This window comes from Elgaria multicarinata, chromosome 2, assembly GCF_023053635.1.
Source record: "Elgaria multicarinata webbii isolate HBS135686 ecotype San Diego chromosome 2, rElgMul1.1.pri, whole genome shotgun sequence".
In the NCBI taxonomy this organism is placed as follows: domain Eukaryota; kingdom Metazoa; phylum Chordata; class Lepidosauria; order Squamata; family Anguidae; genus Elgaria; species Elgaria multicarinata.
This window is the reverse complement of record NC_086172.1, coordinates 146276558-146300692: the sequence shown is the minus strand read 5'-3', so window position 1 is coordinate 146300692 and position 24135 is coordinate 146276558. Positions and strand designations below refer to the sequence as shown.

The 24135-nt window shown below is 41.5% G+C and overlaps 1 protein-coding gene across 1 annotated transcript in view; it reads left to right on the top strand.

Moving 5' to 3' along the window:
• The first annotated feature begins 1672 nt into the window (after positions 1 to 1672).
• The window catches only part of AREL1 (apoptosis resistant E3 ubiquitin protein ligase 1), a 34459-nt gene continuing 11996 nt past the window's right edge, over positions 1673 to 24135 (top strand). Inside the window, exons 1-10 of the mRNA XM_063117866.1 lie at positions 1673 to 1922; positions 12671 to 12730; positions 13217 to 13443; positions 14141 to 14378; positions 16331 to 16500; positions 16586 to 16766; positions 17965 to 18212; positions 18758 to 18835; positions 20156 to 20297; positions 21569 to 21690. Coding sequence (XP_062973936.1) covers positions 12715 to 12730; positions 13217 to 13443; positions 14141 to 14378; positions 16331 to 16500; positions 16586 to 16766; positions 17965 to 18212; positions 18758 to 18835; positions 20156 to 20297; positions 21569 to 21690 — 1422 coding nt within the window. The 5' untranslated portion in view covers positions 1673 to 1922; positions 12671 to 12714. The remainder of the gene's footprint in view (positions 1923 to 12670; positions 12731 to 13216; positions 13444 to 14140; positions 14379 to 16330; positions 16501 to 16585; positions 16767 to 17964; positions 18213 to 18757; positions 18836 to 20155; positions 20298 to 21568; positions 21691 to 24135) is intronic.

The window sequence follows — 24135 nt, the reverse complement described above, 5'->3', positions numbered from 1 at the left end:
AGTCTCCACATCCATCCTAACAAAACCTGAGTTGTTAGTGGCAAAACCTACAGTGCTTTGTGTGTTGTGGTTGAACTGACCATGCAAAAGCTGAGAAATAATTTTTCCAACCATAACACCAGCCCCCATTCAAACTACAACACGCCTTGGGCAAGGGGATAAGCACATGTGTACCAAGTGATGGAAGGTAGGACCCTGTTGGGATGCATACGTGACTGTTGAACCATAGGGCTCTGGGACCTCAGTCAACAGCCTGAGTGCTCGGACCTGTGAGATATTATGTATGCCAAGTTTGAGTTTTTGTGAAGCGCAAGTAAAGCTCTTTTGAAAAACTTTCCTGTCTCTTGCCATTTCTCACAAGAATAGTGAGTGGAAGCATACCAAAGCGTCAGACCTTCCAGAGGAGAGAAGAATAACAGGTGCATTCCTATGGAAGGTTATGGGACTTGCTTGATAGTAGGTGATAGGCTCGGGCAGACATAGATGATGGTGTACTTTCCCCCATCATATTCTATTCCCCTCCCCTTCCATTAAATAATTACCTCTCTTGGGAATAATTAGATACAGGCCAGAGTTTTGGCAGAGACTAGCATTTTTGAAAACTGAGGGTATTTCTGAAAACATAGCAGTCTTTTTATTCTCCTGTATTGTAACAACTTTTTAGAATGTATTGTTTTGGTCTGAGTTAGATTGCCATGTAATACCTTTAGGCAAGTAAACAATACCTTTTGTTTTAATCTATAAACATATCCCAGTAGGTGGATAGCTTGGTCATAGAATTGAGAAAAGTTAACTTTCGATTTTTAAATACACATGGTGAGGTATTCTATCAGTGAAACTCCACACAGGCATCAATATTGTTCCTTTATTGTGCTAAATAAATGCTCAATTGTTCATTTGTTGCACAGAATCTAGAGCTGTCTCCACTTGAGATAATGCTTCTGCTGCAAAGGTATCTCACTGTCTGTTGCTCAAACCAGTAAATGTGATTTCCACCCTTACCCCAGCATGTATACATGCTGTGAGTGCTGTCAGATAGTACCAGTGGCATCCCTGATGCATGCCACAGGCCCTTCCCTCCCTGTCCCGTTATGTGCATGTGTGTTCTGTGCATAACAACACAGCTATCCTCCTCGTCACTTTCCAATCCATTATATGTGGACTGGCCATTGTGCTGTTTTTCCTGAATCTGGATTTTTGAGATTAGTATACACACGCTAAAATGTGGTTGAAGCATGCATTCACTGATCATCTGGATCAACCCAATGTACAGTGTCATTTTTGCCTGGGCCTTGTTCATTATTTAATTGGGGCTTTAATAAAGGATGCTTATAATGTTGCCAGTTCTCAAGGTTTGATCAGAAGTTTCAGGGTTTTAGCTGCCTTCTCAAAGGCCAGATCTACACCAAGCAGGATATAACACTTTCAAAGTGGTTTGAAAACGGTATATGGAGTGTGTCATGGGCCCCAACAGTTGTCAATACCAATATAAACCATTTTAAAATAATAGTGTAGATCCTGCCAAAGTCTCTGCGAGAAGGTGTTAAATCTGAGATGAAGAGCAACAACCAAATGGTAGATTACCTTTTGTTTGCCTTGAGAATTTTTAATATTAGTTTAGCCTTCTTGATAAAAGCAATGATTGTGAGTTCTTGTTTTTCATTTCAGGAAATCTCCCAGCAAATCTCGGGAGGGCTGCATGGTGTGACAATGCAGAGTATCACTTCTTGTTATTGTCAACTTCTTGTGCTTGATTCTCTGGTTGTGAACCTGAATTGTGAGTTCCAGGATTCTCTGTCCCAATGATGATCTAGCAGTCATCCCCTCCTGCTGACAGTTTCCAGATTTCTGCATGCTGAACAAAGGTGCTGAGGAATGGGCACTCCAGAATTGTCTTCTAGGACATGGGAGCTTGCATAAAGGTATGTGTCTTTTTAAAAATAATGTAATTATCTACAGTATATGTAGATAATGTAATTATCTACAGTAATATTACAATAATGTAATTATCTACAGTATAATCCCCCAGCACCAGAAGGTGGTGCTGGGGGATTATTGCTCTGTGCCGTGGCTCCTAAGCCATGGGGTTCCGCAGGGCTCTATTTTATCCCCTATGCTGTTTAACATATACATGAAGCCGCTGGGGGAGGTTATCCGGAGATGTGGACTGAGGTGTCATCAATATGCGGATGACACCCAGCTCTACCTTTCCTTTTCATCAAACCCAGGTGAGGCAGTGACTGTTCTGAACCAGTGCCTGGGCACGGTAATGGACTGGATGAGGGCTAACAAACTGAGACTCAATCCAGACAAGACGGAGGTACTGTTAGCGGGTGGTTCATTTGTCCGGCGAGGTGATGTTTGCCCTGTCCTGGACGGGGTTGCACTCTCCCTAAAGGATCGGGTCCGTAGTTTGGGGGTGCTCTTGGATCCAGAACTGTCACTTGAGGCACAGGTGAACTCAGTGGCAAAGAGCACCTTTTATCAGCTTAGGCTGATATACCAACTGCGCCCTTATCTGGACAGTGATAGCCTAGCTAAAGTTATCCATGCTCTGATAACCTCTCGTTTGGATTACTGCAATGCGTTATACGTGGGGCTGCCTTTGAAAACGGTCCGGAAGCTTCAGCTGGTACAAAACAGGGCAGCCCGTTTACTAACAGGGACTGGCTGGCGAGATCACATTACGCCAGTCCTTTTACAACTTCATTGGCTGCCAGTCCAGGTCCGGGCCCGATTCAAAGTGCTGGTATTGACATTTAAAGCCCTAAACGGTTTGGGGCCAGGTTATTTGAAGGAACGCCTCCTCCCATATGTACCTACCCGGACCTTAAGATCATCTACAGGGGCCCTTCTCCGTGAGCCCCTGCCAAAGGAAGTGAGGCAGGTGGCTACTAGGAGGAGGGCTTTCTCCGCTGTGGCACCCCGGTTGTGGAATGAGCTCCCCAGAGAGGTCCGCCTGGCGCCTACACTGTACTCCTTTCGTCGCCAGCTGAAGACCTTTTTATTCACTCAGTATTTTAACACTTAATTTTAACTTAAATTTAAATTATACTGTTTTAACTCTGTATTTTAACCTTATATCAATTTTGCTGCGTGGTTTTATCCTGGTTGTGCTTTTTATATTGTATTTTGTATTTGTATTTTTAACTTGTTGGTTGTTTTATGATGATTTTAATTTTTGTGAACCGCCCAGAGAGCTTCGGCTATTGAGCGGTATAAAAATGTAATAAATAAATAAATAAATAAATAAATATATCATACTTACATATAAAAATGATATTTTACACATACGTAAAGGACAAGAAACACTCTATAGCAAAGAGAAGAAAATATATAGTATAATATTATCCTGATATTTTCTATTTTAGAACATTGCAATAAATTTATTTAATAAATTTGTCTTTTGTCCAGTCCTTGATCGTCTCTAATAACCTAATTTTAATTAGATTGCAATGTTTCATTTTCTGCCATACCATTCAGATATTATTGAAGCAACAGCTTTCTTCCAGTTTGCTGCTATATATTGTACATTTAAGCTGCCCTGAATACATTTACAACAACCATGCAGGACTCAGCTTTCCCTGTGTTTAAAAGTTTCTTCATGGTGCTATAGCGAAAGAGGGAGGAGGGCGGCACACTTTTCTATGAAATAGATGGGGTGCTGAGTTGGGGAGGTGTGGACGACAAAGAGAGCCCCCTTGCCCTGGGTCAGTTCCATCCTTTAGATCATGCACATTGGCTTGTGAAGTCAGTAATGTGAAGCTGGACAACCATCTGACTGGGATACTTTAAGGTGGATCACTGCATTGAGTAGATGTTTGGGCTCGATGGCCTTATAGGCCCTTTCCAACTCTATGATTCTATGATTCAATGTGTTTTTCACTTTTTTAAAAAAAAAATTTTCACTGTGCTCTAGCTGGTGGAGCAACTGCAGGGGACATCATGTCCCTGTTCTATTCCCCCCCCCCAAAGATGATGGTTTCACTACTTTCCCTATTTTGTCAATGTGTTGGTCAGTTTCATCCCCTCTCTCCTTGGCTGCTTCCCCCCTTTTTTAATTTCTTCATGGTGCTATACCAGAGTAGCGGTATATTTACTCTTGCGAAAAACCAGAAGGGAAAAAAAAAGGGGGGGGGAGCAGTGACCGAAAAGAGATAGTGATCAGGGTGAGGAGGGGGTTGGAATGGGCAGACAAGACGGGTTCTACCATGCAGGACCCTGCTTTCCCCCTGTTTAAAAATGTCTTCATGGCACTACAGCAGTAGCACTATTCTACTATAGCAGAAGGCCAACAAAATAAAAAATAAAAGTTCCTGGCACTTACATTCGTCTTTGGTGGGAATGTCAACAGGTCAAAATTTGGTCAAGGGTTTTCCAAACCATTACAAACATTATTCATGTTGAAGTAGGAACTGATCCAGCACCGGCTCTACTTTCTATTTTTAGGAATGCCAATAGAAACATTATTCCCAAAGCCTTGGTCACCCATTTGCTGGTTGTAGCCAGGTGGGAAATTGCCCAATTCTGGAAAAGCAACAGACCTTTTGATCATCAACAGACCTTTTGATAAGATTTGGAAACTAGCTTTAAATGATAAGTTGACACAACATAGCAGGTGTTAGAAGCTGTGAAGTATCTGATGATGAGGAGTCTGGGGATGAAGAGCCGCAGGCTGGACCCAGTACCAGCATGGCTGGGCAGCAGCCAGCAGAGGCTCCCTCCAGCTCAGCCTTAGAGGAAGAGCAAACAAACATCTTAGCGGTGCCATCGTTCAAACAACAAAGGGCAGAGAAGGAGGCGCTACGCAGATCCAAGCGTATTGCTACTAAACGCCAGATAAACAAGGAACAGCTGTGATTCTGGGCTTGGGTATTTAAGTAACAGTGCGCAGGCTAGGATCTTGTCAGACTTAATCTGGTTTGCCTGGGAAAGCTCTGGACCTTGAAACCTTGGCCTTGTTGTGTTTCTGCTATACCGGTTGGACTACGGACTTCTTGGACTCTGTGACTCTCTCCTGCCCTTTGGAACTCGGACTGGCTTTGTGGACTTTCGTGACCCTCTCTTCCGGACCCTTTATGACAACTGGATGGATTTATGGACTGGCTTTGACTTCGGCGTAAGCACAGGAAGACTGTTCTGTTTCTTTATGTTTTGAATTGTGTGAGAAATACAATTTAAGTGTTATCTCTTCATTTGGTGTGTTTGCTTCCCAGTCTGGGTACACAGCCCATGTAGATAAGTTAAAAAGTGGCTGGTTGCAAAGCCGCTTCCTCAGGACAGAAGGTTAGTAAGAGGAGAAATAACATCAGACACATTTGTGGAAAACTGGTTGGACTTTTTCACATTTATTAATATGAATCCTGGCGAACCTAGACCCCCAATGACTCGGGAATCCTTTCGGTCAGAGGTTCTAACTTAACCTGCATCTTTTTCTGTACTAAGTGCTTATTGAAGGAATGAACACCCATGCTTTTTTATAGTGGTGCTGTGGGAACATTTATATTGTTGTTGAGTGTTTTCTTTTACTCTGTGTGTTTATTGTATTTGTCCTTACTTGAAAATCAATAAAAATAGTATTTAAAAAAATGTCTTCATGGCACTACAGCAGTAGCACTATTCCACTATAGCAGAAGGCCAACAAAATCTATATAAATAAAAATGTAAATGTTCGTTTGTTCCTAATCTAAAATCTCTGAAAGTTCTTCACCGATTGCTTTGAAATTTTGACACAACGTTGCATTTGAATATGCGCGTGTTTTTATGTAACTATATTATAGATGGGGACAAAAGTGTGTCTTAGAATCGAAGAAATAGGGTATATAAAAGCCCAGAGGCCTCCTCCAAGCCACTTATGCAAATAGGAGAGAAGTCATTGTGACATCACCAACCAATAGGCCAATCCACTGCCTCTGCCTTCTCTCCTATTTCCATGTTCTCTCCTATTTGGCGCCATCTAGCAATGTTTCTCGGAACTGCGGCCTTCTATGGAAGTTCTAAGTTCTGAAGAAAGGTAACTGCCAGGAGATTCCGGCCTAGCAGAGGGGCCAAAACCCACTAACCTACTCACCACACCTGTGACAGGTAAAAACATTCTTTTTAATCTAAAATCTCCGAAAGTTCTTCACCTATTACTTTGAATTTTTGACACAACGTAGCATTCGCGCGTGTTTTTATATACCTATATTATATAGATGTCACACCTGTGACAGGTAAAAACATGCTTTTTTTGAAAAGCAGCGCCATCTGTTGGACGTAAAAGGAACACTAGAAGCCAACATGGATTTGTCAGGAACAAATCCTGTCAGACTAATTTGATCTCATTTTTTGATCGGGTAACCTCCCTTGTGGACTGTGGGAATGCTGTGGATGTCATGTATCTTGACTTCAGCAAAGCTTTTGACAAAGTACCACATGATATTCTGATTAACAAACTAGCTAAAAGTGGGCTAGATGGAACAACTATTAGATGGATTCACAGTTGGCTACAGAATCGGACTCAAAGAGTACTTTTCAATGGAACCTTCTCAAACTGGGGAGAGGCGACGAGTGGGGTGCCGCAGGGGTCAGTCCTGGGCCCAGTGCTCTTCAACATTTTTATTAATGATTTGGACGAGGAGGTGCAGGGAACGCTGATCAAATTTGCAGATGACACAAAATTGGGTGGGATACCTAATACCCTGGAAGACAGAAACAAACTTCAAAGTGATATTAATAGGCTGGAGTGCTGGGATGAAAACAACAGAATGAAATTTAATAGGGATAAATGCCAAGTTCTACATTTCGGGAATAGAAACCAAATGCACAGTTACAAGATGGGGGACACTTGGCTCAGCAATACTACAAACGAGAAAGATCTTGGAATTGTTGTAGATCACAAGCTGAATATGAGCCAACAGTGTGATATGGCTGCAAGAAAGGCAAATGCTATTTTGGGCTGCATTAATAGAAGTATAGCTTCCAAATCACGTGAGGTACTGGTTCTTCTCTTTTCGGCCCTGGTTAGGCCTCATCTAGAGTATTGTGTCCAGTTCTGGGCTCCACAATTCAAGAAGGATGCAGACAAGCTGGAGCGTGTTCAGAGGAGGGCAACCAGGATGATCAGGGGTCTGGAAACAAAGCCCTGTGAAGAGAGACTGAAAAAACTGGGCATGTTTAGCCTGGAGAAGAGAAGATTGAGGGGAGACATGATAGCACTCTTCAAATACTTAAAAGGTTGTCACACAGAGGAGGGCCAGGATCTCTTCTCGATCCTCCCAGAGTGCAGGACACGGAATAACGGGCTCAAGTGAAAGGAAGCCAGATTCCAGCAGGACATCAGGAAAAACTTCCTGACTGTTAGAGCAGTGCGACGGCGGAATCAGTTACCTAGGGAGGTTGTGGGCTCTCCCACACTAGAGGCATTCAAGAGGCAGCTGGACAAGCATCTGTCAGGGATGCTTTAGGGTGGATTCCTGCATTGAGCAGGGGGTTGGACTCGATGGCCTTGTAGGCCCCTTCCAACTCTGCTATTCTATGATTCTATGAACACATGCTGGTCAGGCTGGAAGATACATAAACAGCAATGAAGCTGTATGGCGAATTCTTTCATTTCCCATACATGAACGAAGTCCAGCTGTTGTTCACTTAGCAGTACATCTAGAAAATGGACAATGCGTTTATTTCACAGCTGCAAATGTGCAACAAATAGCCCTGAATCCACTGGCTACAACGTTAACTGCTTTCTTCACATTATGTCAAAAAGACGCGTGCTTTGTTCCATGTAGAATTGCGTCGTGAACAAAATTACAACACGGGTGATCTTTTGTCGTATGTGCAATCAAATATTCCTAAGCTAACGCTTGAGCAAAATGGCATTTATGATCAAATAATGCAAACTGTCAATAACAGGGTTGGAGAAATCTTCTTCTTAGATGCGCCAGGTGGAACTGGTAAAACGTTCCTAATTACATTGATTCTGGCAGCAATTCGATCCCAAAATGACATAGCCTTAGCTCTTGTGTCGTCTGGAATAGCTGCGACATTGCTACCAGTTGGAAGAACTGCTCATTCTGCTTTGAAATTGCCATTGAACATGCAATTCATTGAAACTCCCACGTGCAACATTTTCAAAGCATCCGGCATGGGAAAAGTATTGCAAAAATGCAAACTTATTGTTTGGGATGAATGCACAATGGCGCACAAAAAATCGCTCGAGGCTCTTGATCGATCATTGCAAGATTTGCGTGGAAACATCAGACCATTTTGGAACACATTAATATTGCTTGCAGGAGATTTCAGGCAAACATTACCTGTAATTCCTCGATCGACACCAGCGGACGAAATAAATGCTTCCCTGAAATACTCTACTTTGTGGTGACACGTAAAGACGTTAAAATTAACTACAAATATGCGTGTCCAGCTGCAAAACGATCGATCAGCTGAGATATTCTCACGTCAATTGCTGGAAATTGGGAACGGAAAGGTGCCGGTTGATCTGACCTCAAGACGAATTTCATTGCCTCATAACTTCTGCAATTTAGTGACGTCAAAAGAAGAATTGGTTCAAAAAGTATTTCCCAATATTCAAACCTATTATAAGAATCACGATTGGCTGAGTGAACGAGCTGTTCTTGCGGCCAAGAACAAAGACATCTAAGAACTTAACAATATTATTCAGTCTAACATTCAAAGCGAGGCAGTCACATACAAGTCCGTCGACACTGTTGTGGAAGCAGATGAAGCGGTTAATTATCCAACAGAATTTTTGAATTCACTCGATCTGCCAGGGATGCCACTGCACGTACTGCAATTGAAAATCGGCGTGCCAATTATCATGTTGCGAAATATCAACCAGCCAAAGCTTTGCAATGGCACGCGGCTTGAAGTAAAAAAATTACTAAGCAACGTCGTAGAAGCAACAATCTTGACAGGACCTTTCAAAGGTGAAGATGTCCTCATTCCTTGCATTCCTATGATTCCAACGGATATGCCATTTCAATTTAAGAGATTGCAATTCCCAATTCGATTGGCGTTTGCAATCACCATCAACAAAGCTCAGGGACAATCTTTAGAATTGTGCGGTTTAGATCTAGACACGGATTGGTTCTCACATGGACAATTATATGTTGCGTGTTCTAGAGTCGGCAAACCAGACAATCTCTATATCTGCACAGACAATGGAACAACAAAAAATTTTGTATACCCACAAGCATTGTGAAATTAAACATATTAGAAACGTGCGCTTTCTCTTTTCTGTCTTTTCCATTTAACCAGACTGAGCCACAGCAACGCGTGGCCAGGTACAGCTAGTAAAAAATAAAAGTCCATATGCACAAATTGGCTGTGATTGTGAAGAGCGGCAGAAGATTTTACTGCTCTTGACATGTGAGTTGCTCACCATTTCCCTCAACCCATGATGAATTGGATGTCCCTGGTTGGGATGACACACCAGCCCATCTTGGGTAAAACAGCCCATAGAACAAGCCTTTGGTTGTTGCTATAATTTGTTTCAAAAAGTTAACCCACCCCATTGCAAGCTATCCAGATTTGGATGACACAGTAATCTATGGTGGGTTGTTCCAGATAGTAACCCACAGTAGGTTTGCGTGCCATGCAAACCCAGTCAAAGACTATGTTCTGAAAACTGCAGCGGGGGAAGAAGCCATCATGGCTTCTCCTCCCGCCCCTGTGCATGCCACTTGTGCCACCACCATTTGCTTTATTCCCCATGCTGCAGCGCAGATTGGCATGTTCGAATGCAGTGCATGAGAGGTGGCTTCATATCCACTCTACAACCCATGACTGCAGTAGAAATTGTAGGTTGGATATGAAGCGATCCCTGGTGTGCTGGGTTTGGACGACACACCAACCCACTCTGCAGCACAGGAAATGGTGGTCATGCAGGCCAATGGGAAAAAGCCATGATGGCTTCTCCCCACCCACCCCCAGATGGTCTGAATATAGCCAAAGAGTTCTTCCAGGCACCTTCTTAATTTTTAGGGGCTATGTCAGGACCTTCTTATTTGTCTGAATTTCTAGTGGTTGTTTTTATCAGCCAAGAACCTATGTATTGATTATTTTGTTTGCTGCTTTATCTGGGATTTTATTCATGTTGTTGATGCTGCTTTTATATATTGGCTGGGTTCACACAACATGCCTACACACCCAGTGTGGGTTGTTGTTGAACCATGGGTTATCGTGGTGTCTGAACACAGTATGTTTTCCGCAGGGTGGATCAACATCTGAATGCAGCACTTCTTCCACAGGTTGGGTTATGGTGTTGTCTGAACACAGTGAGTTTTCTACAGGCTGGCTTGTTAACCATGTGGTGCAGCTTGTTAACTACCCTGAATAACCCAGCAATAAGCCATGGGTTCTCAACATGGCTTGTTCAAGAAAAATAAACTATACTGCACGGTTAACAGCCCACCCTGCAGAAAATGTGCTGCATCCATACAACAGGTTAACTCACCCTGCAGAAAATGTACTCTGTTCAGACAACATGTTGACCCACCCTGTGGTAAATGTGCTTTGTTCAGGCCACACAATAACCCATGGTGCATTAGTGGGTTATGTGAACTCAGCCACTGAAGGTCTACTTTTATCTTTTATTTTATTGTGTTGTTGTTCATAGAATCATAGACTAGTAGAGTTGGAAGGGGCCTATAAGGCCATTGAATCCAACCCCGTGCTGAATGCAGGAATCCACTTCAAAGCATACCTGTCAGAGGGCTGTGCAGCTGCCTCTTGAATGCCTCCAGTGTGGGAGAGCCCATGTCCTCCCTAGGGAATTGGTTCAATTGTCATACTGCTCTAACAGTCAAGAAGAGATCCTGGCTCTCTTCTTTGTGACAACCTTTCGAGTACTTGAAGAGTGCTATCATGTCTCCCATCAATCTTCTCTTCTCCAGGCTAAACATGCCCAGTTCTTTCAGTCTCTCTTCATAGGGCTTTCTTTCCAGGCCCCTGATCATCCTCGTTGCCCTCCTCTGAACCCCCTCCAACTTGGCTGCATCCTTCTTGAAGTGTGGTGCCCAAAACTGGACGCAATACTCAAGATGAGGCCTAACCAGTGCCAAATAGTGGGGAACCAGTACCTTGTGTGATTTGGAAGCTATACTTCTATTAATGCAGCCCAAAATAGCATTTGCTTTTTTTTGCAGCCACATCACACACTGTTGGCTCATATTTAGCTTGTGATCTACAACAATTCCAAGATCCTTCTCACTTGTAGTATTGCTGAACCAAGTATCCCCCATCTTGTAACTGTGCATTTGGTTTCTTTTTCCTAGGTGTAGAATGTGGCATTTATCTCTATTAAATGTCATTCTGTTGTTTTCAGCCCAGAACTCCAGCCTATCAAGATCACTTTGAAGTTTGTTTCTGTATCTCACCCAATTACAAAATTGGGTGAGTCATCTGTAGTTTTGATAAGCATCCCCTGCACCTCCTCATCCAAATCATTAATAAAAATGTTGAAGAGCACTGGGTTGAGGACTGAGCCCTGCAGTACCCCACTCGTTACCTCCCCCAGTTTGAGAAGGTACCATTGATTAACACTCTTTGAGTCCGATTCTGTAGCCAACTGTGGATCTACCTAATAGTTGTTCCATCTAGCCCACTTTTAACTAGTTTGCTGATCAGAATGTCACGGGGCACTTTGTCAGAAGCTTTGCTGAATTATGTCCAAAAGCTTTGCTATTATGTCCATAGCGTTCCCACAGTCCACAAGGGAGGATACCTGATCAAAAAATGAGATCAGATTAGTCTGGCAGGATTTGTTCTTTACAAATCTATCCTGGCTTCTTATAATCACTGCATTGTTTTCAAGGTGCTTACAGATTGACTTCTTTATAATCTGCTCCAAAAAATTTCCCAAGGATTGATGTCAGACTAACTGGACTGTAGTTCCCAGGTTCCTCCTTTTTGCCTCTTTTGAAGATAGGGACAACATTAGCCCTCCTCCAGTTGTCTGGCACTTCACACGTCTACCATGATTTTGCAAAGATAATAGACAGTAGTTCTAAGAGTTCTTTTGCCAGCTCCTTTACTACTCTAGGGTGCAGTTCATCGGGCCCTGGAGATTTGAACTCATTCAAAGAAATTAGGTGTTCCTTGACCATTTGTTTATCAATCTCAAGATGCAATCCTTCCTCTTCAGCTTGAACTTCATTTTTCCCAGCGGGTTCATAGACCTGAGCCAAAGTAGGAAATTGAGCACTTCAGCCTTTTCTTTGTCATCTGTTATCAATTTGCCAACCTCATTGAGTAGTTGAACCACCATTTCTTTCCTCTATCTTTTACTATGCACGTACCTGAAATTCTGTTAATATTTGTCAGATGCTTTGGAAATTTGTTCAAAAATGTAAAGAGGCATGTAAACTCTGTAAATAAACATGCAAAAGTGTCAACATTTGTTGGGGATTATTAGTGATCTTTAGTTTCTGAAACTCAAAGGAACATACAAAATATCTTGGTTCTTATACTGGACTTCATAATTTCTGTATACAGTTTCATGCCCTAGAACTATCATACCTTAGTGGTGGGGATGGTTCTTTAAGTGGTGGGTAGATTTAGGGAAAAATAGAAAGATTGGAGAATGTTTGATGTGTTTCTTAGGGATCAGACTCTATCTTAAGAGACTTACAATGGGGAGGGATGTTGAACGAAATGTGTTTTTCCATTCCAGATGCAGCTGTGATCCTCGGCTGTGTGTCTCATTGAAGGGACCTAATGTTTTACGTTATTGGTAAGCAAAGAAAATCTGCTTATGAGATCAGAAGGAACCTTCAAGGTCTATTTCTTTTAACTGAATCATGTAAACTTCGTAACATGTTCTGCTAATACAGAGCTTATTAATTTGCATGTCATATTCTCCTGGCATAATTGCCCTCATACCTATTTCACTCCCTTTCTTTAGCAGTTGCTGGCAACAGAACAAGAGCTAAAAACATTTTAGCGCTCAAGGCAAAAAATCTAAATGGTGCTCCTGGGCCACGACAATAAAATATGATAAATAGCTGATAATTTGTTGCTCTTTAATAGTACTCAAAACCTGCTTTGTCATGGTAGTTCTTAGCCGTGTGTAGAGAAATAGTTCCCTCTGAGAATTCTACTTCAATGTTAAATGCTGCGAATTCTCATGCTCTGAGCAGTCTTCAGGACCAAAAATCCGCTGCTGGATTTCCAGCACTTTGCTGGATCTTATATGCTATCTATTTTCTCCTTGTGACAGGTGGAATCACAGTATCTGTGGTAGCTTTCTTTTTCACCATTAAGTTCCTCTTTGAGCTTGCCGCACGTGTAGTCAGCTTCCTCCAGCATGAGGACCGGGAGCGCCGAGGAGAGCGGACCATTTATGACTACGTGCGAGGCAATTACCTGGATCCCCGCTCTTGCAAAGTCTTCTGGGATTGGAAGGACCCCTATGAAGTGGGCCACAGCATGGCCTTCCGAGTGCAAGTAAGGGAATGTTTCTGTTTCCATTATTATTTGGGGATTTAGTCTAACTTTTATTTTATTTATTTATTTATTTTATTACATTTTTATACTGCCCAATAGCCAAAGCTCTCTGGGTGGTACACAAGAACAAAATTTGCAGGACATTAGTATTTGGGGATTCGGTCTAACTTCGATTTGCAGGGGATTTGGGGATTATTCCTTGTGGCTTCTTGTGTCAGTTGCATGTGACGGGCTGAACCTTTCTCATGCTGATGGATATCATTATCACAGAGCTTGGCATATCTAGGGGGTATCTCCTATGCATTTGCTTTAGCAGTGGGCTTCTAGCTGTAGGATTCAGACGGGTCACAGTTACTGATCTCCCTCTAAGGGATGAAGTTTTGTATTCTTTCCTTTTGGGATTAGTTTTGTTGAGCTTGCCTTGTATACTGACTTCAGGTGTGAAGATTATCTATCTTGAAGCATATTTGGAGGTAGTAACTTTTTTTTTAATAGTGTAAACATTTCTACCATGTGTGTTTAGGCTCAGAGCTACAAAACTACATTTCTATATTTCATCCTTATTTAGGGCACTCATCATTTTATGGAACATTAGAATGTTTTGCACTTTCTAAATCCTTTCTATCACTGATACGATAACTTACTTAATGACTCTGCAGCTCACTACTCACCTGGGGTTCTTTAATTTCCCATGCAGTTATTCTATAAGAATGGCCAGCCCTTCCCTGCACATCGTCCTGTGGGGCTGCGAGTTCACATCAGCCACATGGAGCTAGCAATGGATATTCCTGTGACCCAGGAAGTGCTTCAGGAGCCCAGTTCCAATGTGGTGAAGGTGGCGTTCACTGTGCGTAAGGCTGGGCGCTATGAGATCAGCATAAAACTTGGAGGCTTGAATGTGGCATATAGTCCTTACTACAAAGTCTTTCAGCCAGGTAAGGCCTGGTTAAGTCAATAATAAGCCAAATCATAGATGGGAAAACATGTATTTTATGTGAGCACTATTTCTATTGCTGCCCCTTAAAATTATTGAGCACCATTATCATCCTTGGTGTTACATTGTTACCCAGAACAATGCAGTGCTTGCTTACACTCTATCCCAACTTTGGGAATGAGCTTGAATTTATTATTATTATATTATTATTATTTATTTATATAGCACCATCAATGTACATGGTGCTGTACAGAGTAAAACAGTAAATAGCAAGACCCTGCCGCATAGGCTTACAATCTAATAAAATCATAGTAAAACAATAAGGAGGGAAAGAGAATGCAAACAGGTACAGGGTAGGGTAAGCAGGCACAGGGTAGGGTAAAACTAACAGTAGAAAGTAACAGTAGAAGTCTGCACAACATCAAGTTTTAAAAGCCAAATTTAAGATCAGTATTTCAATAACGGTCAGACCAGAATGAAGAACACTCATTTAAATAATGGCTATTTGAGATGAGAATGGAACCACTGGAGCACAGTGTCCCCAATCTCAGAAAGCCGCTTCAGAGGGATTCCATGGTGAGAGTCACTCCCTCCATTCTCCTGGCATAGTTCATCCATCAAGGTGACCACAGCTGTTTCAGTGCTAAACCCTGGTGTGAAGCCAGTTTGAAGTTGATCTAGATAATTGGTATCATCCAATAATGTTTAGAATTGTACAGAAGTCACACAATCAAACACCTTGCCCCAAAGGGTAGGTTTACAACCAGGAAATAATCTTTGGATTCCAGAGAGGTATTTTGTAAGAGTGGCCTCACAACCACTTCCTTTAAGGTGGTTAAGACCACTTCCTCTTGCAATAGGACATTAGTCACATTCTGGACTCACCACCTCAACCTCCTGATAGATTTATAAGCCAAGATTGCCAAAGGGTCAGCAAAGAGGCTACACTTCTCCAAGTATCTTGTCCACATCCTTAAACCACAACAACTAAAATTCACCCAATAAAATCTGAACAGACTCTTCTCTGGACATATCCACTGACTGTTCTGTAAATAAATCTAGATCCAAGTGACTACAAATGGAAGCCGTTTTATCCCCAAAATGCTTAGCAAATAATACACTGTGAGGCTCTTAAGGTTTATTAATATTCCTTTTCTGGCCAAGTTTGGAAAGCTCCATTGGATGGCACTGAGAGCATGAAATGGAAGCATGAAAGGCTTCCTTGCCACCATCACTACCATGTGGTATGCTTTAAAATGAGCTTTAACACATGTTTGGTTGGATTCATTTTGAGTGGTCCACTATAAATTCCTGGAGGAGAGGGCTATCAAGAGCTAGGAATGTCAGACAAATCCAGCTTGGGGGTAGAGCTTGGCAAGTTTTCACTAGCTCAGCCCCCCGGACACCAGCTCACAGATCCCTGAGCTGGCTTAGCTTGGCACATGCTAGGTTGGGCAAGGTTGTGGTTTCTCACCATTTTTGTGTGCAATTCAGGAGTTGCACAAATGCAGATTTGACAATTTATGCCTGCAATTTTGCACAAATTGCACTATTTATGGCTGCAATCTTGAGCAAATCCTGATTTTCATAAATATTCCCAGCCATGATTTTACACAAATCGTGGCTCGTGCACACAAAAAAGTGAGTTCTCACAGGGCACCCACAGACTGGGCACCCGCAGACCATCTGGCAGCTCATCCTGCACCCATGCCAGGTTTGGGCAACAGACAGATCTGGCAAGTAAAGCACGAACACAACACGGGGAGTTTGCCAATCCCTATCAGTGGCTACTAGTCCTTATAGCTATACACTACCTCCAATAGCGGAGGCAGTAAGCCTAGTTATACCAGTTGCTGGGGAAGATGGATGCATTCCATATTTTATTTATTCTCTGCAAATGCCTCCTTGTAATATTACATGTGTTTCTGAACTGTTCTTTCTTCCTTATTTCAGGGATGGTGGTTCCCTCCAAAACCAAAATTGTTTGCCATTTCTCCACTCTGGTGCTGACATGTGGACAGCCACATACTTTGCAGATAATTCCCAGAGATGAATATGATAATCCTACCAGTAACTCAGTATCACTGATAGATGAGCACAATTACAGCCTCTCAATCCATGAGGTGAGCAATGTCTGTCCCTCTCTGTTTCATCTTCTATAAGACTAGAGCACACTGATACAGCCTAATGTTTGTTCATTTTCTCTAGCTTGGTCCCCAAGAAGAAGAGCCTTCTGATGTTTTGTTTGAAAAGTCTGTGGTGTCCAATCGACAGACTTGTCAAGTACTCCTGAAACTCACCCTACTCTGTAGGGGATGTTTCCGTGCCTGCATCTCCTACCAAAACCAGCCTATTAGCAATGGAGAGTTTGATATAATTGTTCTAAGTGGTAAGTTAAAAAATGCATTACTTCATTACCATTTCAACCCCTCCACGCAATCCTGTTGTCAGCTGGAGACATTTAAAGTTGGTTTATTTATTGTATTGTATCTAAACTGTCCTTGCTGAAGCTCAGTCTGTCATTTTAGCCTCGTAGCAAACTTGTGAGACAAGTTAGGCTGAGAGGGAATAGCTTACCCACGTTCATTAAATGAGCTGTGAACTTCATAGTGGGGTTTTGAATCTGGGTTTCCCACATCGAAATCTTACATTCAAGCCATTGCAGAACACTAGCCTGCATTCTCTCTCATAAAAATGTGGCCTTTCCAGCATCTTCACTAAGGAATAGCCTATCACGATCTCCTTGTTGATTTCAGTAGTAAAGGAAGGCAGATAGAGATCTTGCTAAAACATTACTGTCCACTATTCATTTTGATCTTTGCATTTCTCAGGTAAGAAAGGATTTATTTGTGTGAAATAACATGTGATTGGTAGTTCACATTCCTCCTCTACAGGTACAATCCAGAAAAACTTTGGCCAACTACTCATTCCATACAGATTTCCAATGCTGGCGGTTAAGAAATGTTCCAGGATGTGGGAATTTGGAATGGTGAAGCAGTGGGTGGGGGGAAGTTTAAACACCACTCCCAGCTGCTGTTTCTCTGCTCCAAATTGATCCTCCCACAGTTGTTTTCTTTGATTTAGAAAAATAAGTTGAGTTTTAGTTGCACACGTTTGCATGTCATGTAGTTAGCAGCCGAGTCCTTTAAGAACTAAAATACATTTAAGTTGCATTGATATCAATCTGGGAAATGCATAGCTGAGTATTTGTCTCATCGAAATCAATATGAGAATTTAAGTGTGATCTTTCTCACTTTCATACTTATGAAGTAAATTGTAACCTTTAAGTTATCAGATGGCAAAGCAATAAGAAGAAATGTCACTATAATAATTTCCCTAAATTTGTCATGAGCCCCCCAGACTCAATTCATCACCAAAGAAGAATGCATTTATTTTATTTTGAAGGGAAGTTGAGTAGTGTAATGTTGAAATTCTTTGATCAGACCTTTGTCTCTGAGGACAGAGAGAGAGAGAGAGAGGTCCAAGCTTGGAGGGTGAGATCTGACTTAGGAACCCTGACTTTTAACTGGGAGCCTGGAAGCTTTGGCCACGTTAATCTTTACACCTCTCTGTCTTGTTTCTTCTAGAGAATGAAAAGAATACTGTAGAGCGAAATGTTTCTACCTCAGGGGTCAGTAGCTACTTTGAAGCCTACCTTTACAATGCTAGTAGCTATGCCAACACCCAGTGGCATCTTCCACTCCTGAATTTGGGTTCCTCTCAGCGCCGACCTTCTACTGCTACTGAAGATGAAGATGAAGACTCTCCTTCTGACAGCCAGACCCCTGAGAAAGTGAAGAAACCCAAAAAAGTATATTGTTATGTTTCACCCAAGGTAAGAACAGTGTGCTGATTTTTAAAAATTATTATTTGCTATCAACATCACATTATTCCCATTAGCACTATTACGTATGTCTGCTGTTATCAATAAGCTTCAAGAATCACTTCAGTCTAATTTTTGTGTATGGTCACTGTTGCAAGGAGACCTGTATTATGCTGTGAAACAACTGAGGAACTTCTGCAAGATGATATTGGAGATCAAACTGCCCAGGCCTTCCTTGGCTCATCGCTGTATTAACTAAGAGTATGAACAGTGGCTACATTTTATTTTATTTTATTACTACTTTTATTTATTATTTATATTATCATACCAATTAATATGCTAAAATGTCTAAGTGGTTCGCACTACATAATAAATTACAGTATAAAACCAATATAAAATAGAGTAAGAACAATAAAACCAATAAATTCTATAGTTTAGATTACCTTTTGCCACGTTGATCCAGAAGAACGGACTCTCTCCATTGTTCAGGTTTTTTCAGAGTAGTGTATTTGAGAAAACGTGACTCTTCTTGGTTTCTGTTTTCTTTGGCTTCAAAGCAATTCTCGGTAAAGGAGTTCTACTTGAAGATCATTCCTTGGCGCCTCTTTACCTTCAGAGTGTGTCCTGGCACCAAGGTGAGTTGATAAAACTTCCAACTGAGTGGTGAGTTTTGTTTTGTTTTGGGGTTAGTGTATTGAGGAAGCTTAGGGAGACAGGTTCCCTTGATCAATCTAAATCATAGAAGTTTCAAATAATATTACACAGTCAGCCTTTTAGATCATGCTTGGGAGACTGCTGTCATCACCCCCTACATTGCATTCTGCTTCTGGCTGTTTCACTTCTTCCTTCTTACGACTTCCTTTACTGAGGCTCATTCTGTGGGAAGTAGAATTTATAAAAACATCCCCTCAGCTGCTATTTGACAGCACCTTTCTTGCTAATTGGTTCTGAACAGGTGGAGGGGCAAGGGAACGTGCACAGAAGATAATCTCACTGCGTTCGGATGTCAGTTAAGCCATGATGTGTTAATACGTTACACCCAGTAGCTTATTTTGAAATAAGCTACTTATTTTGTCATCTGAGTCCTCCCTACACCTTCTGTCCTGCTGCAGTCCTCCCACCCCAGCAGTGGCGCTGTTTCACCCATCAATGACATTACAGCAGCCTGTTTTAACCTTCCATTATATCCCAATGAGAGGGGAGAGATTAATTCAGTGCTTCCAGCATCACCCCGGCAAGGAGATGGTGGCTCTAAAACACTGAAAGCAGGCAGGATTGGGACCAAACATCATACACCGCCTCCCTTAGCAGGGATGCATACAAGGACCATTGAAAGCCCTACACGCTGACAAAGCCACATGAGCAAAAGCACCTTTTCACCAAAATGGGGTGGCAGATATAACTACATGGAAATTTGCAGGAGTGGGACAAAACTTCATACACAGTATTCCCTGGCAAGGATGTACCACAAGGCAAAAGGACAACCACACACAACTGCTGCCACCCGACCGAGATGGTGTTCGGGGAGGTTGCAGAGCACAATGCCGGGGGAAGGGTTAGGGTGGGGTTCGGCTGCGAGCACAACCAGTTGCTAGGTGGATTGTGGAATCAGAGTTCTGATTAGAGGAGAGTGGCTGCAGCCAAGCGATTCTGTAGGCGAACAAAATAACCCACAGTTACTGCCACACAAATGATAACCCATGATGGGTTAAATAACCCACTTTGTAGACCGTGGGTTAACAGAGTGAGTTATTTGGGCCAAATAAGCCATTGTGGGTTAAAAAAAACTCCCAACAAATGACACGATAACCCGTGATGGGTTAAATAAACCATCATGGCTTATTTAACTTATCGTGGGTTATCATGATGTCTGAACCCAGTCTATGCCTTCTTCATGTACTGTGCTTTCTGGGGAATGATGGTTTCCCCTCTTTTCTGCATCTTTTTGCTGCTAGTTTTCTTACCTTGGGCCTGACCCTGTACACAAGCTGCTGACACTGGTGGTGGATGACGGGATCCAGCCTCCCGTCGAGCTCAGCTGCAAGGAGAGGAACATCTTGGCGGCCACTTTCATTCGCTCTCTGCATAAAAATATAGGTAAAAAAACAGTTAGGGCATAAGATTCTGTTACTTACTGTCTACCACATGCCAGCTGACATAAAATAATACATAGGGCTGCTGATCATTTTTCTATGATGTAGACTGCAAGCATTGCCATCAGGGATTGCATCACTTCAGTACACCACCTAGCTCAATGTTTATTTATAAATGTGGAGAGTGATTTAGCTTGACGTAACGGTTCTGTAATTAATTGTAGAGCAGCTATGCATATTTTCCTGTTTCTGATCTGGTCTCTACCTGAAATTCTTTAGAAGAGTTTGCACAGTTAGAATGTGTGTGTGTTTTGAGGAAGGTATTCTTTCTCGCCTATCAGTTATTGTTTTTTTAAAAACACCTTCCTCTTTTGTCGTATGAAGGCAGGGAAGGTAAATAATACTTTTGCACACACAAGTTGCATGTGTGACAGAGAGAGAGAGAGAAAGTGCACGCACAGGAACCAGTGTGTGTGCAAGAATACAGATGTGGAGAAACGGAGAAAATAGGGATAAGGAAAATGTTAGTGGGTGGAATTTTTTATTAGCACTCTTATCTATGCAGTGGTGGTCACATGTTTTTTTATTATTATTTATTTAATTTGCACAATTTTATGTACCATTCTACATCAATAAAATATCTGAGTGGTGAACAATAAAAGAGGAATAACAATAACAGTTGAAATACAGAATTAAAATATTTCATATCAGATTGTACCAGTAAAGCCATAGTTGGTTAGTCAAAGAGCACCTTTTTAAATAAAAATGTTTTCAGCTATTATGGTTCGCCCTTCTTTGTTTCCTCAAGTCCTTTATGCTTAGATTGTCAATCTTTTGGGTATGATGATAGATCTTTCATTTTTGATGAAATTACTGGGCCTGTTCAGACAACATGCTAACCATTGTTAGGCTGTTAACCCTTTTGCAGCAAAGTGTTAGTGACCATGTTTAAACCGTGATTATATAGCCACAATGGATAGGAATGGGTTACACGGTATGCAAAGTCATGGTTCACACAACACACTAAGCCATAATGTTTAGTTCAAAGCGCTTAACCACCATGGCTTAGCATATCATCTAAACAGAGTCAGAATGTTCTATCTGTAGAGATAATAGGGCTATCTGTAAGCATGCATCTGAGACAATGCACAGGTCCCATTTTTAGGGCTCTGTGCAGACTGACACTGTTAATTTCTGCAAACGAAGGACTGAGGATACAGTTGATGCTTGAGGCATTTGAGAGTACAGAGATGACCATGGATTTGTTGGTTTCAGGAGGCTCAGAGACTTTTCAAGACAAAGTAAACTTCTTCCAGAGGGAGCTGCGTCAGGTGCACATGAAGAAACCCCATTCCAAAGTTACTCTGAAAGTCAGCCGCCACAGCCTTCTGGAATCAGTGAGTGTGTCAGATGCAGAAATCTTGGGGCATAGTGTGTTTCTCTCTTAGAGAAGACTACGCAGAGTAAACCATTCCTTTTCCATTCCACGTTCTTTCACTTTGAGCTGCAGAGTAGACTCGAGTAGGAAGGGATGGGGATAAAACTTCCCATTCACATATAATACAAGTTTGTACCTTTTTTTCCTTTGCAACCTATGGCAATGGAGATGGACAAAAAAATCTGCCTTAAGCAGACCATTAGTATGGCAAAGCCTAGGTGGGAAATCTATGTGGTAGGAAGGGTCCTGGTTGCTCTTGGAAGTCTCCAAAACAAACAGTGTTCTTGACTTTACTAAAAGAAGAAACAAGAGAATCAAAAAAGTTGGCGAAAATGTATCTGTATGCACAAAGGAAACTTTCAGTATAAATGACCACATTTATATTGGCATATTAATATAGTTAAATTGTCTGAGGCTATGGATGACACTAAGACAGGATCACAGATCATATCATTTAGAACAGTTAAATATTGACATTCCCCTTGAAGCACTTTTGCCGATCCCCCCAAAAGAAAGAGGATAGTTAGTAGAAAGGAAGCTGATATCACCACAGTTGCTTAAAACATGGGATAAGCATAAAGGAAAACTAAGTTCAGATGTGTCCCCATTACTTTCAGTCGCTGGGGCCAAAAACCTTTATCAAAAGAAAAGTACAAGGCTGGAAAATGGTTAAATATATAGTGTGTAAAAATTTGGAGAACTGCTAGTGGATGATCAAAAGCTGACAGGACAAGGAATAGCTCAGACATTGTAGGCCTGGGCACTGGCCTGTCCTCAACATTTTCAAATAAGATGTTTTATTTCAAAGGATACTATCCAACATTAGCATAAAGAAGACTTCCAACTTGGGAGATTTAATCTATATTTAAAGAATCAAAGCGGTTACTGGCAAACAACGATACAATAATTAAACAGCTGGGAATTAAAACAAAAAAATGTAAATAATTGTGGGGGGAAATCTCTCAAAAATATATAAACAACCAAGTATATATACTAAGGGGATGGTTTGTATTAATTCCTTATTTTTGTATCACTTTAAATAAAAATAAAATTTATATATATATCCATACTAAGCCAAGCGATTTATAGTAATTACTAAATGAACAAATAGTATAGCAATGCAATATATTCAAATAAAGAAGTATCAATAACCCAGACACATTTCACCCTCAAAAGGTCTTTCGGAAAGTATATCCTTGGTCATTTATATTAAAAGTTATAGTTTTGTATAGATATTTTTTTCCCTTAACCTTTTGTATTGTCTCGTTTGCTCTTGGACATCCCCTGTAGTTGATGCTCCTGCTGCCATCAAACACTGACCTGTTGATCTCAGAGACTGCAGGAGGCTCTTGCTCTTCAAAACTTTCCCCTTAAAGTACTTCTCTCAGAGTATTGATTCTTATTTAGGAGAGTTGGTGATGCATAGGAAGTTACTGTTCTATAAGATAGGGATGAGCAGAAGATAGATCGGGGATCTTCTGATAGATCTTTGGGTGTTGTAGTAAGCAAATCAGCAAGGATTTCTGACACCAAATTGTTTAACAATTGCCGTAACAAAATGACTTCCTTCCCACCAAACTATACTGCTGAAATTAAGCTAGCCAGGAGCGGGGTTCTGTGTGGAATGGCTGGATTTTGTTCACTTTGGTACTCAAAACAAATTCCTGTGCTCAAAATTCTTTCATTCAAGCTGCATATCTTTTACACCAGTTGGTGGATCTCAGGGTTCTAATACAAAACAAAGTAGATCCTGCAAGCCTGAAGTCTGCCCACTCCTGCTTTAAGGGAGCCTTACAGAAGTCCACTTCTTGTGTGTGTTTGTCTAGATTGGACTTCCGCCAGGACTTGAAGAAAAAGTGGAGGGTGTATTCCTTAGTCTCACCTATAGTTCGGTGGTGTTCATATTGCAGCTTGAGGGTAATTTCGTCCTGTGCAAATTTGCCCTTGAGTAATCACACAGTTCCTGTCATCTTGAATAGCTATTTACTCTGAATACAAGACTGATTTATCTCTGACTTGGTACAATAATGTCGATGTAACCACATCATGCAGCTCAGAATAGATACATTATTTATTACCAGAGGCTCGCTGTGAAAACTATTTTTAATTCCTAAAAGCATTCGCCATCGAATCCCAGACTCCCTGTTATGTGAAGTCTTGCAACATAATGGATTCTTGCTCTAGTGCTGCTGACAGATAAGAATTCAATTTCAAGTGTGGGAAGTAAAAACACTCGATGGAGAAGAGGAAGGTTATTACAGAGAATAGGCTCTCACTAGTGAGCAGCAAAAAAGTTTTAAATTATTTGTGTACTAAGTATGAGTCAAGACTTGCCCTCACGGATTTCTTGCCTTCTGTTTCTGCCATGACTCTCTCTGGAATGGTGATTCTATTCTTAGGTGCT